The 16,246-nt window shown below is 46.7% G+C and overlaps 1 protein-coding gene across 3 annotated transcripts in view; it reads right to left on the reverse strand.

Annotated features, from left to right (window-relative positions):
• Cyth1 (cytohesin 1) overlaps positions 1–16,246 on the reverse strand; it is an 83,121-nt gene that overhangs the window by 46,715 nt on the left and 20,160 nt on the right. The window contains exon 1 of one of the 3 annotated variants that reach the window (XM_063268306.1): positions 1–16,246. This exon is cut by the window's right edge and continues 13,345 nt beyond it. The exons of the other annotated variants lie outside the window; for them this stretch is intronic. Within the exon in view, the coding sequence (XP_063124376.1) occupies positions 1–31 (31 nt within the window). The 5' untranslated portion in view covers positions 32–16,246. 3 annotated transcript variants of the gene reach the window in all.

Here is a 16,246-nt window from a genome sequence, read left to right on the forward strand (position 1 = left end):
CGTCCTCCCCCTCTCCTTCTTTAAGAACCATTGTTTGACTTCTCAGGACAGGACAGGCTTGCTGAGCTTGACCACGAAGGAGAACTCCTAATTCACTCAGCAAAGTGTCTAGAGCTGTTTCCTGGGCTGTGGTTGGGTGGAGCTGGAAACACCTACAGGGAAACAGTCCAGCCACTAGGACAGCTCAGAACTGCTTCAGGACTACCAGAGGAAGAGCTAGTGGCACAGGGACCAATTAGCCCACTGCAGCCTGTCACCACCCAGTTCCCAGTTCAAGCTCAGGCACCGTCTAGCATGTTAAACAGCACTGAGTCATCTTGCCAGCTCAGCAGTGGGCCCTCCCCGTCTTCACTCACCCAAGCAAGGATGCGGCAGCTGCTTCATCTTCCCGGGTCAGCTCCCGGGAAGTTAGAAAGCTGCACACAGTCGTCCGCAGACAACAAGACAGTGACCACCACAGCGTGCTATCAAACCCCAGCCACAAGCACAAGGCCTGGGATGAGACAGTCATGGCCATGCTCCAAGTCCACAGAGGCCTGCTTCACCCCTTTCTGACTTCTGTAGTTTTAACACACGTGTAACAACTGCACACTTATGAGGGTCTAATAATTCCATGTACACAGTGTTTAGCTCCAAAATTAGGGTGAGTAGCGTATTTCCTTTTCCTTCAATGAGTCTTCTCATCATAAATTGTGGACTGGCAAGGAGGTTCAGTGGGTAGAGTTTGACCCCCCAGAGTGCATGTAAAGGTAGGAGGAGACAACCAACTTCCACAAGTTGTCTTCTGACCATCACACTCCCATGACACGCACAAACCCCTCACTTCACTACAATAAACACACAAACGTAAATAATAGTAATAATAAAAAAACCAGGAAGCCAAGTGTGATGGTGCATGCCAACACTTGGGAAGCAGAGGCAGTTAGATCTCTGAGTTTGAGGCCAGCCTGCTCTACAGAGGAAGTTCCAGAACAGCCAGGGCCACACAGAGACACTGTCTTGAAAAACCTAAGAAGTAAGTAATAAAAATCAGCCCAGCTAGATGGCTCCACAGGTAAAGCACTCAGCATGCAGGGCCATCTTGATCTTTAAGGAGCCAGCACAGTGTTTGCTGCACCACGACCTCTGTCCTCGGGGCTTTTTGCTGGCATCATTCCGGATGATTGAAATGATATAGAGCATTTTAAAAATATTTTGGTCATTTGTATTGCTAAGCGCTGTGGGTTTTTTGTTTATTTGTTTGCTTGCTTCCTTGCTTGAAACAGAGCCTGGCCTTGAACTCACGATGCCCCTACCTAAGCTTGTGAAGTGGCGGAATTGCATACAGGCCTATGTCACCATGCCCAGTGCGTCTGTGGCTATCTGTGTTGCTTCTTTCAAGAAAGCTCTGTTTCAATCTCCTGCTCTTTGTTCTTCTGTTGTCTCTACATCTGTTTGTTTTAGCAGCCTCAGGTGGTCTGGGCTGGCCTCAAACTCCCTACTGTAGCTGAAGGTGATCTCACTCCTCATCTTCCTGCCCCCCCTCCCAAGTGCTAGGGTGCAGACATGCACTATCATGCCCAGCCACTGACTTGTTTTTTAATTAGGTTTTTTCTATGTGGTTCCTTGTATATTGGATATCATACTCTACACAGCTTACCTATTTTTCTCCAAAGCTTTTTAGTTTGATAAAACTGCACTGGTCTGGTTTTGCCTCTGTTTGGGGCTCTTAGGCACAGTACTGTTATCTACAACATCTTACAGTGCTGCCCTACATGTTCTGTTGGTTTGTGCTTTTTATTCTAATTCAGGTCTTTGATCATCTAGAGTTGATTGTTTATGAGGGTCAGGTTAAATTCTTTAATATGTGGACACCCAGGTTTTCTGGCACCAACGTTGGTGTTTTTGTTAAGTTGGTAGACTGCAGATATGCAACTTCTAGGTTCCCACTTGTGCTTTGCAACCTATGTGACAACATCATGCTGTGTGGGCTGCTGCTGCCCTGTAGTGTGTGGGTGCCTCCCTCCCTCCAGCAGTGCTCATCTGCTCAGGGTTACAGCGGTCATTAGGGACTTTGTGGGAACTTGTTGTTCCTATCTGTGAAGAGAGCACTGCTGTTTGATCCACACTATTCCCAAGCCTGCATTGTTTCAAGCAACACTAATCTAGAACTAGAGTAAATTGCTCCCAAGGAAGACAAGCCCAAAGTGGTCTCTTGCCTGAGTTTACCAACCGGTCCTCCCTCTGCCACCCTGAACACTGAGCCAGGTTGCTCCACCTTACTCAAGGATTCTGGGGGACATCAGCCCCCCGTTATTCTTTCTGATGAAGTCCACTGGGTAGCACCCCGTTCCTGGTTTTCGATGCAGCACACCACGATGTTCTTCTCTGTGTGGTTTTGATGATGTTCACGAGACACATCCCAGATGAAAGTAGAGAACAGAGGCAGGCAATCTGGTCCTGCCCAGTGACAACCACCGAGGGTTGGTCTGGCTTCTTCTACATGCAACACACATTATATTAGATGTGCCCTTCATGCCACACATATATATGTACACACTACAGAGTTAGTAACTGTTTTTGCACGCTGTTTATAAACACCTCATTTTTACTTTGTGTGTGCAAGTGTGTGTTCACAGGTGTGTGCATCAAGTAACTCCTCTGTTGCTTTCTCTTTCTTTCGTTCCTTTCCATCTCTCCCTCCCTCCCTTCTTTCTTTTTTCTTTTGGAGACAGGGTCTCTCTACATAATCCTGGTTGTCTTGGAACTCACTATGTAGATGAGGCTGGCCACAAACTCACAGAAATCCCCCTGCCTCTGCCTCCCAATTGCTGGGACTAAAGGTGTGTGCCACCATGCCCAGTTCTTCACCTGATTTTTAGGAGTGGGCTTATCAATGAATCCTCATTGGAGCTCATTGATTCTGCTAGACTTGCTGGCCAGAAAGCCCTGGACCCTCCTGTCTCCACCCCCTCACCCCCAGCAATGATTTTACAGGGGAATGGGGATGGGACTTGGGGTGTCATGTTTATATGGGGATGGGATTCGGGGTGTCATGTATATATGATACTTTACCAAGTGAGCCACCCCCTAGCCCTAATTTTTCCCAGGACTACAAAGGGTGCCATGTGCTTTCGCTACTCACAGCCTGTAACTTTTAAGCAGGGCCCAATCTCAGTGCCCTGTGCACGTGCTCTGGACATGGCTCTAGTTCTCCCCATAGGACTCACTTACAAGTTGAGGTCCTTGATCCAGAAAAGCTTCCCCTGAGTTTCTGGAGTGGACTGTGAGGCTCCTTAGGAAGCTGTCTGTAACAACACAAGTACTACCATGACATCACTGGGTGGTGTCCTAGTTTCATTTCTGTTAACGTGACAAATGCCCTTAGTTAACACCACTCTAGGGAGAACGGGTTTATTTGGCTTAAAATTCCAGGACACAGTCCCTCACTTCAGAGAAGCCAAGGCAGGAAATTTAAGCAGTAAATCACATCATATCCATAGCCAAAAACTGAGGGAAATGAGCTGCTTACTTATTTTGTCTTAGTTAGCTTTAGGGCCCAGCCCAAGAAATGGTAAGCCCACAGTGGTCTATGAACTCTTATATCAATTAATAGCCAACCAAGGAATCCCCACAGACATGCCCAGAGGCCAGCCCCATCTAGGTGAGCCTCAGTTCTCAAGTCACTCCCCTCCCGGGTGATTCCAGGTTGTGTGGAGTTGACGGTTAAATCTAAGCAGTTCTGGTGGCTTTCACTGTCTTCTCTCTGTGCCTTGCTGATGTGGCCTTCCTTGTCTAGTCCTGAAACCCTCTCTGGGGTGAGGTACTCTTCAAGCTCTGCCCTCGAAGAATCCACTATCACTGCATTCGGCTCCATCCAAAACCCATTTAATGGTTCCTAACCCCTATTTCGACCTCTGGCATCAGATCTGATTCCCAGATGATCCTGACTTGGGAAGGACAGGTCACTTCTGTTTCCTGTCTCCTGGCAATGGGACAGCACGTGTCTAGATTCCTAGAGTTTGATCTGTCCAGACAGGCCCGCACTGAACTGCACTGATGGGTGGGGGCATTCCCAGTGCTGATCTCTGTATTGGCCTCACTGGCATCAAGGCTGGCTTTCCCCGAAGCGTGAGAACACTTCTGATCTATGAGCCGCTGTCCACACCTTGTGGGTTTTTTTCCCTACTGGTTTGTAGGACTGAACAGACTATTCAGAGCACATACTGCGACCTATAGCTTGTTCTTAACTCCAATTCTACCTTCAGTTTTACACATCGTTTTAAGAACCAATCAAATCTATAATCGTTCCTCTCTACTGTTTCCCCCAATAAGGGTCCCTGAGCACAGTGGGTGTGGGCTGCAGAGACATCAAGGACTAAATGGACACACAGTGTTTCCCCTGTGAGGATGATGAAGAGAGTGGGCCACTCCTGGACATGTGCTCTGGGGCTCTGGAGCCTGTGGAGTCCATTGGGGAGCTGGAAGGATTGTAAGGAGGTTTGAGGTTGAAGGGCAGAGGCCTTTGGGGGGCTGTGGGGGGCCTTGGGCTGTTTCAAGGACAACAGTTTCTTTCTGGGTGAGATGAATGGCCACTGCCACGTTCTGGACAGATCAGAGACATCTGACTTCCTTTGTGACACTTCACCTGGGGCGCTGGTGAGAGTGTAGATTGCGGGCAGCCACAGCAGAAGCTGTATGACCCGAGAAGCTGCTATGAGAGATGGGCAGCTAAGCAATAAAAAGGCTCAACTCCCTGCTCCATTTATGTCTAAGGTAGTGCCAGGGCCTACTGATGGACTCCATGTGCGGCATGAAGAGTCAAGGCCTGAGAAGGTAAAAATATGAAACTCCATCTTCTGAGAGGCACTATTCAATGGTCCATTCTTAGTATAATTCTCAAAAAGTGGATCAAGGGCTAAAGAGGTGGCTCACTGGCTAAAAGCACTGGCTATTCTGCCAAAAGTCATGAGTTCAATTCCCAACATCTACATGAAGGCTCACAACCATCTGTAATTGAATTTGATGCCTTTTTCTGGTATGTCAGCAACAACATGCTCATATACAACAGGTAGATAGACAGACAGACAGAGTGAATCAAAATAGCTCATACAGCACTACTAACGCTACTTGAACTATCATGAGATATTACGGCAATAGGCCTGAGTCCTAGCTTCTGTGAGTCTGAGCAGAGCAGAAAAGCTGCCCCACAAACTGTAATGCAGCAGAAACCCCTGGCCATGTCATGATTCCCCCTGCTTGATTTCTGCTCCTTAAAGCTGGTGCAGCATTAACTCTGTCAACTAAAAGGGGAATATAGAAGCCTATCTTAAGTCCCAAGCACCATGTTTGACTCGGAGGAAAGTAACTACATGATTATCATCCCTACTAGGCAAGGCATGTGGTGTACCCTGTAATCCCGACACTCAGGATCCGGGGCAGGGGACAGATCACAAGCTAGTGGCCCACCTGAACTACACAGCAAGACCATCCATCTCAAAGTCTAAATGACAACATTCAGGGTCCTGGTGCAGACCTGTAATAATAACTACTTAAAAGGCTTAGGCAGAGGACTACAAATTCAGGCCTAATTCCAGTGCTACAAAGTATATTCAAGGCCAGGCTAAGAAACTTATCAGGACTCTACAGAAACAGGAGGTAGACCAGTGAAAGAGCAGTCATCTAGCTTTATCTTACAAACTGGGACTGAAAGCTTGAAAGCTGGCAATACTAAGAGTCCCAACATCCTAGCTGACTGTGGTAGCACACATTTTCAACCCCAGCACTCAGGAGGCAGAGTCCAGTGGATCTCTATGAGTTCAAGGCCAGCCCAGTCTATACAGTGAGTTCTGAGGAGTTAAGGCTGCATACTGAGACACTGTCTCAAAAGCCACAAACCAACCAACCAAACAACCAAACCCCTAGTTACAGCATCCAGCTAGGGTAAACAGGAACTATCCAGAGCACTGGGATGCGTAAGCACCTCATGTACTAGGCACATCTCCAGCCCGTGCCAAATGGAGCCTCCTAGAAAGGCCCCTACGCATTTACCTGATGGGAACTGTTAGGGAGTTCCCGTGTACACTTGAGATAACAAAAGCAGCCAAGGCTTAGAGCAGGGCTTCAGACGCTGTGGAGCCTCACAGGAGCTGAGGGAGGCCCTACAAGCGAGTGTGAAACCGGCCAAGGGAGAGAGATCATTTGAAAGCTACGCATATTCAAATCATGTGTCATGGCGTTCCTACTCGAGTTTGTTTTTAAAATAAGTTTTATTATGCATATTTAAGGTGTACAACATGATGTTCTGGAAGACATGTAGGGCAAGTTGGCACACCTGTCCTGTTCCCACGGCAGAAGCACAAGGCTGCACTCCTCCCTGTGATCCCAGCACAGCTCACTGCTTAGCTGTCAGGCCTTCTGAGTGAGCTGCTCTCCTGGCCACACCCCGAATACTGATGCAGGCGTCTAGATTCAAGGTATTTCATAGTTCCAAATAATTGAGACACGGAAACAGATCTAATCCTTACTCCCGCCCACCTGCAATGGATAGGGTGAGACTATACAAAGATGGCTGACTTGCTGTGACACTGATGGTGTGAATGTTTCTGATATTCTGTGCCTCAGTCAGGCTTACTCTCCAACTCTAGAGCACTGCCTGCCCGGTTCAGACTGCAGCGTAGCTTCCCACGTGCTCCCTTCCCACGTGCTCCCTTCCCACGTGCTCCCTTCAGACTGCAGCGTAGCTTCCCACGTGCTCCCTTCAGACTGCAGCGTAGCTTCCCACGTGCTCCCTTCAGACTGCAGCGTAGCTTCCCACGTGCTCCCTTCAGACTGCAGCATAGCTTCTCACGTGCTTCCACCAAGCAAAATTACACAGACATTGTTGATGAAACCACGACTTAGCATTTAAACATGAAAAAAAATGGGTCGGAGAGATGGTTCAGCCATTAAGGGCTACCAAAAATAAAAATAAATATTGCCTACAGAATAGCACAGTGACATGAAGGGCCACTTTTTCCTGTCTTATGTCTGTCACTGATTAATATTTAAATTCTACCACAGTATAAAACAGTACCAACAGGGTCAAGTGTACCAAGCACTGTGTTCAAAGGTGCTTTCCAGAGAAGAAGACTCCAGGAAAAATGAGGTGATATTGCTGAGAGCCAAAAGCCTGCTCCCATTCCCTGATAAGCCTTTCTGGTACCTGGACACCCATGGGGTTCTCATGGCTGGCCAGAATAAGCATGTATGAGGTAGAATTATAACACTTTTATTATCAAAATGAAGCGTCAACATTAACAAGGTGTCAAAACGTCCCCAGCTCCGGGAAAAAAAAGAACCAAAAAAAAAAAAAAAAAACAAGGTGTCAAAACAAACACAGACCTAATGCATGCCTTTGCTGCCTGCCCCTCCCCCTTCTTCAGGTCCTCACTTGTCTAGGCTGGCTTTGAACTTGCAACTGAGGAAGCTCAACTCCTAAGTGCTAGGATTACAAGGATGAGTCACCACGAACATCTCTTTTTTTTGTTTTATTTTTTTCTAAGAAGGGCAACTGACATTTGCAAGGAAAAATAAGACACAGAAAAGGTATAATGTTGTAAAACCAACGAAGATTGATCTTCTTCCTTTGTGAAGAAAATCTATTACTGGTGCCATCGAGTGCCCCGGAGTGAGCACTGTGTGCAGGTTCCCTGTCTGTAACAAGGACAGACAGCACTGCCACAATGCTTTCAGAGAAGCCCCACAGTTCTCTTAGCACACAGTGGTGTCCGGAGTATCGGGAAGACTCAGCTAAAGTGACTCTCTGGAGGCAATGACTTAAGGCCCCAGTTGAGCACAGCCCAGAAATGTTGGAAGATACGTCTTGCAGCCTTCACCGGCAAGTTTCTGATGCCAGGGAGACACTTCCTCCATGGCAGAGAACACTGTAAGATCCACAGGGAAGAATGATAAAGCTGATGCTGAATTAACCCTCACACCGCACTTCAATGTGGCTACTGTAGTATCTTTAAATACCCTTTAAATATATTTAACAAAAATTTACTTTAATTAATTAATTAATTAAAAACTTAAAAAAGAAACTGAAAAAGAAAAACCTCTTGTATCTGGAGACTGGGTCTATGCTGCCCTCTGCTGGCTGAATGAATAAACTGTTGCTCGCTATGGCTGTTCAGCTCCCTTTCGTGGATGTGCTTGGTACAACACTAATGTAGGAAACAGAGTTTGTGACTGTGTGGCAACTTTCAGCTTCACTCACCCTTAGGGTTTTTCTTCCCCACTGAGGCTTTGAGACTGGATCTCACTTTGGAGCCTTGGCTTATCTCACACTCATTATGTAGACCAGGACAGCCCCGAAGTTACTGCTGCCTCTGCCTTCCAGCGCTGGCACAGGCTTATACCACCTGTGATGCCAGCCTCCCACTGTCCCCAGGGTAACCACAGTCAAGTGAGCACTGAGCGCTCTGCACTGATCTGCCAAACCTTCACAAGCCATTCAGTCTGGCACTTTGTCCCCAAGTGTTAAGTGTGAGGTTTACTCAAGGACACGGGTGGCAGCACTGGAACAGTTGACCACAAAACAGCATGAACAGGGCTTTGAGACTGAAGAGCTCCAAGCTCAGAGGAAGAATACAAAGAAAAACTCCCCCGTGGGAATAGTAGAGCGAGCAAGCAACTGGAGAAGGAAAGAAAAAATACCTTTTGAGAAAACCAGGAACTTGGTAGCATCATCTGGCATTTACTTTGGAGGTGACCTAGAAATAATAAATGCTGCACAGAAGTCACCGTCTCAAAGGATATAACCTTTGTGGTGAGGAAGCCCCATCTGAGAGGGAGGACAGTTTCAGACAGTGCTGTGCAGAACAGGAGTCCCCTCAAGACCCAGCATGCCTGGCCCCCAACCCTCCACTCTAACTCTCCTTGTCACTCTGTTCTTTGAAAACACCTCATTCTCTTCTCAGGCAAGGAATCTACTCCAGAGAGTGGGCTATAACAAGCAGGGATGGAGAAAAGGCAAACTCAGAGGCAGGATAGGGAGTCCTATCAGGACACTTTCTGGTGGGCTGGCAAGTTCTGTTACACTAGCTAAGAGACCAGAGGCTGCAGTCTGAGAATCCACCAGGTGAGTTTTAAATGCACGGATCAGTTCAAAATACAGAGACACTACTGCAGGACTATTTGATCTCCCTGAACTATTTGACTGAGGCAGAATAGGCATTGTCCAGTCACCTCACTGTCACCACCACCACCACCACCACCACCACCACCACTACCACCACCACCACCATCATCATCTCTAACTCAAGATGAAGTATGCTTAGGGGTGAAGGGAGGTGACAGCCACCTGCCCTGGCCCTTCTTTGAGTGCCCCCCACTTGTTCTCCCCTGCACCTCACCCCTCCCACCATCTCTCTTGTACGTCATCCTATGGTACCACAGAGGGACAGTTTCCCTAAACTCTAAAACTCCTAAATGGTAGCTTCTTGCTACCAAAACTTCACAGGCCAGCAGTGGTGGCCTTTAATTTCAGTACTTGGGAGGTGTATCTCTGTGAGTTGAGGCCAGCTGGTCTATAAAGCAAGTCCAGGACAGCCAGGACTACACAGAGAAACCCTGTCTCAAAACAAAACAACAACAAAGCAAAACAAAAAACCCTTCACAGACAACAAGGAGTTTTCTGAGAGACTAAATGCCAGTCAAAAAGCCTGCTATTAGACAAGGCAGATGTTGAATACACAGCCTGAGTCATTTTATAACACAGTGCGGTCTTTAAAAACGTCACTGATGGCACGGCTTCCTGCACTTCCTTCCTCCTAGTCTAACTGCATAAGGACTACAAGATGGCTGTGCTACTGTGGTCCCAGGGCATGCCCAGTACAGAAAACACACAAGTAACATCCCAGCCACTCACAGCCCAACAGGAAGCCTCCATCCATCCTTGAGAATGGTCCTACACCATTTTCTCTGAACTCAACAAACATCCACGTGGCTGTCCTGTGGGGAAGGTGGTATGCAGCAGACTAACAACAGCACTTTCTGTGAGATGTCACAGCATGAGGCTGCACCTCAGGTTCTACCCATCGGTGTGCTCCACAGGACAGTCTGAACAGAGAGCATTCTCCACCATCCTGCCTTCTCCACCATCCTGCCTTCTCCACCATCCTGCCTTCTCCACCATCCTGCCTGTGCCTGTGGGAATTCTGAGGTAGAGATTCAGAGCTGAGTTCCAGTTAACTGAATCAGCTCTTCACTGTTATCTGAAATTTTTTGAATGAGCAGAAGAGGCTATGACGTTTCCCTGAACCCATCACCCTACTTCCCCTGTGGTCATCTCTTATGTCACTGTTGCCAGAAACTGTGAACGCATGAGCTTACTCAGACAGCGCACCTTCCACAGAAATGCCCTTTCTGTCCAAACCTCAGAAGACCTCACCTGATTTCATTTCTAAAAATGTAAGTATTATTACTTGTCTTTCTTTGTTAAGACAGGGTCTCTGTAACCCAGATGAGCCTCACCTCACTATGTAAGGGAGGATGACCTTGAACTCCCTCCTCCACCACCCATGAGCTAGGACTACAGGTGCACACCATCACAAGAGGCTTCCACTGCACTTAGCTGTCAAACCTCTCTGTCACTTTCAGCCCACGGCGGTCCCTGGGTAAAGGGGAGTAAGCTGGGCTTCTGTGAGGTCATCCTTGTCCCCACCCCAACCTCCTAGGCCAGTCTCTTACTAGTTGCTGACACTCCTCAGCAACTTCTGAGTGGCGATTTCACTGCCAATGTCCTCCAGGTGGCTGTCGTTTCTGGACATCTTTCTGCCATCACACGATCTTCCAGACTGGCTCATTTCGTCATTTGTCACGCCAAGCCATGCCATCGACTACCTTGTCAAGGACTGTGGAATCTTCTGGATGTAGATGGTGTTTGGAAACCAAGATCAGGGTTCTTGACTGCGTTGAATGAACAACTGTAACTGCGAAGCCACTCACATGCCACTCTCACTCCTTCCCACCGAGTGAGCCCAGCTGCCTATGCTGGAATGCCACGCGCACAAGCACCATGCTCTCCTGGCTGAGGCTTTGTTGCTGGTTGTAGATGCTCTATATGTAGCTCGGATAGGGTCCTCTGTGTCTGTACACTCTATACACACCTCCAACTCCATTGCCCTCTATACACACCTCCAACTCCATTGCCCTCTAACACACCTCCAACTCCACTGCCCTCTATACACACCTCCAACTCCACTGCCCTCTATACACACCTCCAACTCCACTGCTCTCTATACACACCTCCAACTCCACTGCCCTCTATACACACCTCCAACTCCACTGCCCTCTATACACACCTCCAACTCCACTGCCCTCCAACTTTCTACGTAAGGACTCTGCTCCACAAAAGTTCACTTATCTATAATCTAGTCTGTCAAAATATTCTTTATGACTTCTGGGTTTAGAGGACAGTGATTCAAGAGGTAGTGTTCCCAATAAAACTAAAATTATCACCAAATTTACATCTGCCTGCCTGCCTATCTATCTATCTATCTATCTATCTATCTATCTATCTATCTATCTATCTAGCTATCTAGCTATCTAGCTATCTAGCTATCTAGCTATCTATCTAGCTATCTAGCTATCTAGCTATCTAGCTATCTAGCTATCTAGCTATCTAGCTATCTAGCTATCTAGCTATCTATCTATCTTTAAGCTAAACTCATCTGCAGTTGATCAAGGTACAAAACGACAAATGGATCTAAATTTCTTTCTGAATGGATAGTTAACTGTCATCAACATCTGCAGAAATGTCACCAGATCAGAAAATCCCAGGAGTCAGCTGCCTGGGCCTGGGCTGTACAGAAGTCACCTGCCCTCTCCATATGAGAATTTTCTCATCTAGAAAATACATTTTTATACTTCACAGCCAGGTATATGGTCCATGCCTGTAATTCCAGCTAAGGTAGGAGGGTCCTGCATTTGATAAAGAGAGGATTGTGAAGCCAGAAAAGGAAGAGGAGGGAAGGGGAAGAAGGGAAAGCAGATGATAGGCTGCACTGATTCTAAGACCATTCTTTAGTTAATCAATTACAGCTGAGACAGCACTTAACATGCAACCAACATAGAAATTAGTACGGTGTTTCACATATGCATGTTATATACTTCAAGTGCTTAATATCTGTCATGCAAGATGGGGCACACCAGGCTACCTCATCGATTTAGTTGGATTTTGCTGAGATATCATATATGTACAGGTGCAAAAGTACTTAAAAAGCTGAATGTCTGTCTATTATTGAAATAGAATATATATGTATTATATATGATAATATATATATTATTGTAGGACATTGATACAAACTTTCTCTTTAAGACTAGAGAAAATGGGGGCTAGAGAGATGCCTCTGTGGTTAAGAGTACTGGATGTTCTTCTGAGGTCCTGAGTTCAAATCCCAGTACCCACTGTAGTCCCATGGGATTCAATGCCCTTGTGCAATGCATATGCAGGCAAAATACCCATATACATACATACATACATACATACATACATACATACATCTTTCTTTTAAAAAAAATTGGAGAAAATGGAGGCTGCACACCACCAATGACTTAATTTTCTACCCTAATTTTCCTCTAGCAGAAATCCCTGAAAGGATTAAGTTCTCACGTAGCAGCCAATTACACAGGGCAGGAAACCCAGCATGAGGCCTGGGACCCGTCTACACAGGGGAAGAATCTAGAGATGAGGGGTTGGGCTCACTACAGAGCTTACAAGGCTGCTCACTGTAAGTCCACACACTTGCCAACTCAAGTGCCCAGAACTGAACTTACCACATTGGGAAAAACTTTTACAAGGAAAAAATCTAAAACTTTATTGAAAGACTTTGTAAAGAAGCTGAGAGCTGAACCCACACACAGAAGGTCTCGGCACACTAAAGAGTCAATTCCCTCAGTGAACTCGGGCTCAGTGCTACTGCAAACCATCACCCAGACATTCCTCAGTGATTTAGGGGTTTGGGATATCATGGTGCTGGCCTGGGACATGGAGCTCAGAATCTCTCTCCAGAGAAAAACTCTTAACAGGTGATGGCACTGGTGTGTATGGAGACAAAGGGACCTGTGTCGGCACAAACGCTGCTGGGATGTAGCGTCACACACACACTGACAGACAGGAATGTAAACAGTCACAAGGCATTCACAACACTGGAAACTCAATGTTCATCAAAAGTACAGCGGTGTTTCTAAATTGTGGTATGTTATTACATGTTGGCAAACAAAAGCACAGCATAAAAAGCCTCCTGAACATTATATTCTCTCTCTCTTTCTCTCTCTCTCTCTCTCTCTCTCTCTCTCTCTCTCTCTCACACACACACACACACACACACACACACACACACACACACACTTTCAAAACAGAAGAATTCTTACTAAATACAAAACCACTGCAGATTTACGAAGGCATTTCCTAACATAGAAACTTGAGCACACCTCCCACACGGCCTTCACTGAGGAACTTCTAGAAGAGTTCTGAGAACATCACTGATATGTAAAACAACAAAGATGGGGTTCAGCTGTAAAGGTGGCATGGTGCTTCCAGGACAGGTCAGAAGGGAAGTCAAAACACAAAAGTCCCAGCACAGTCAGTGCTGCCTTCTTGAGAAGGCAGGCTATGGAATCATCTAGAAGAACTGCCTGCCTGGAGGTGGGGAGCAGGCGGAAGATACTGCAGCTGGGTAGAGATGAACACAAACAAATGCCAAACCCCATGCGTTCAAAGAAAACCAAGGAAATGTCAAACTGATGCAGTCAGTACCTCTAGGGAAGGCTTTAGAGAACAGAGACTGTGGATCTGGCCACTTCTATTTGAGGGGGAGGAGGAATTCTGAAATGAATACTGTGGGCATTCCTATGCAAAGATTTGACAGTGTTTTGAAACTGACTTTAACCTAAGAATTGCATCAGTGTTGAACATCCTTTGAGTAACATTTAAAACTGAGGGACTGGGGGAAGGTTCAGTCCTTAACATACCAGTTGCTCTTACAGAGGGCCCAGGTTTGGTTCCCAACACCAAATTCCCCTAAAAGAAAGCCCCATGTACACTCCCACTACCCCAGTTATGGAAACCACCGATTGCCCTTTCTGTCTGGCCAGGCCTGCTGTGTTCATGTGGCCTTTTATGCCCGGTTGTCATACCGTCTTCAAGGCCCAGCTACTCCAGAGCCCCTTTTAACTGCCCAGTAATGCTCACTAGATGATGCTACGCCGTCCTCTGTTTCCCTCTGACCTGCTGGTGGGCATCTAGGCTACGTGCACTGTTGGGTTCTTCTGACTGGTGCTGCTGGGAGCACTCAGCGTCTGCACGTGGTTCTCCATCTTAAACGACGCGTCTAGTGCTCTGATCGGGTTTTCTGCTTTTCTGGATCCTACCATCTTTCAAAGTTGACTCCAGAGCCTCTCTCAGCTGTCTGTCAACTGTGACCACACAAAGGAAACAGTGCTGGGCCAGATTTCTGAGTTCTCCTCTAAGCTCTCTGATTTAACAACCTACGAGCACTGTTCTCCACTGATCATGTCCTCTGAACAGCGCCTGTGGCTTAGGTGGCACCCAGTACGTGTACCATTAGCTTGGTGTACGTGAGTGCTGACCTTCCCTCCAGGGAATGAACACATAGATGTTTCGGCATGGCGGTTGCTACAGGGACGCTTATGGTCAGGAAATCTGCTCTGCAGCTAGACTGAGGCCCTATGCTGCAACCACTTGCAGTGCATTTTGAAAGTATAGCTTTTAGCTCCTTCAGTGATCTTTCCAGAACTTTAAGTAGCTAGAAAACACAGGACATAAAAAAGGAGAGGAGGGAGATTATTCAATTGCTTCATATTTTTCTCTGCATGTCTAAACAAAATTCAATTAGGAGTTTTGACACAGTTTTTAGCCTTAAGCAAAAAAGTCAAACCGTGCAAGATTTAAGTTCACTTATGAACTCCGTTTTCTGGCAGTTCAGAGCAGGGTAGGCGGGTAGGCAAGGTCTCTGCTGTGGCCGCTTCCGACTGGAGCAGCACACATCCCCTTCTTGTTTCCTCCCCTTTCTACAGTCTAATCACACAGCCCCTTCCTTGTAAAACCTCAAGACCAGTGTTACAAAATGATGCGCTCCACCCATCCTCTAGGCCAGTGGAGCTGTGCCTGTGACCTGGAGCTCCAGTTCGTTCCACTGAGGTCAAGTAGGCCAACAGCTCCTTGACACTGGCCATAGATGTTTGACAGAGGTGAGAGCCTTGCTTGGTCTAACCATTGTGTTAGAAAATAAGGGCTTGTTCAAGAATAAAAATTAAATAAAACACCTCTAAATCATTATTTAAATGGCCACTAATAAAGTTCTCCAACATTCTATTAGGCCACTGTTTAAATGCTTGTTTAAAACAAACAATAGATAGTCAGAGGAACTAAAGTCTTCTAGCTCCAAAAATATCCCCACCAGGATTTGAAGCAAATCAGAAACGCAGCCATCAGCTACAGCAACTGCCCCATGCACTGTCCCAGCAGAGCCACGCCCTCGCACGTAGCTCTAGAGCAATTTAGCACTCGGTGGCAAGCCACTTAAACATCTACAAAAACATCAAAAAATGTGAATATATCAGGCCACATAAAGACGTTTGTGTATGGGGTAACAGCTGAACTCTGCCATTTTGCTTCTTCACTGCTCTATGTCCATCCAGAAGCGGCTGTAGGAGCCTACTTCACTCTACATCAGGATGCCGGGAGACAGCAAGTGCACAGGTGCACTGTGGCTATCAGCCATTTCATTCTACTTACTCTATTTTACATTAAAGAGCCTTGTGTTCTCGTGTGCATGTGTGTGCGTGTGCATGCATGTGTGTGTACCCGAGTGTGACTAAGCACATGCCATGGTGCCCAGGCACAGGTCAGAAGAGAACTTGAGGGACATCATCCTCTCACTCCAGCACTTGGGTTCTGAGGACTGAACTCTGTGGTCTCGGCAGCCAGCTCTTCTACCCTCTGAGCCTCCCTGCCAGCCTGTCAGGGGTTTAATGCCAAAGTGTCTGCCTCAAAGATTATACCTTGAGAAAAAAGCAAGGAGAAATTTACAAACTTGTAACTTATTTTCCAGATGCCTGAAACTAGATGGAATGCCTTTTCCTTTCCCCACAATCAAAGGATGATGGGTTTTGTTTGTTTTTGTTGTTAATTTTAGGGCTGATGGTTTGAGTGCCATTGTCTGAGTCCTTATTCTAGTTTTCTAGTAAACTCAGAACTTGG

Source organism: Rattus norvegicus, chromosome 10 (genome assembly GCF_036323735.1).
Source record: "Rattus norvegicus strain BN/NHsdMcwi chromosome 10, GRCr8, whole genome shotgun sequence".
NCBI classification, from domain to species: domain Eukaryota; kingdom Metazoa; phylum Chordata; class Mammalia; order Rodentia; family Muridae; genus Rattus; species Rattus norvegicus.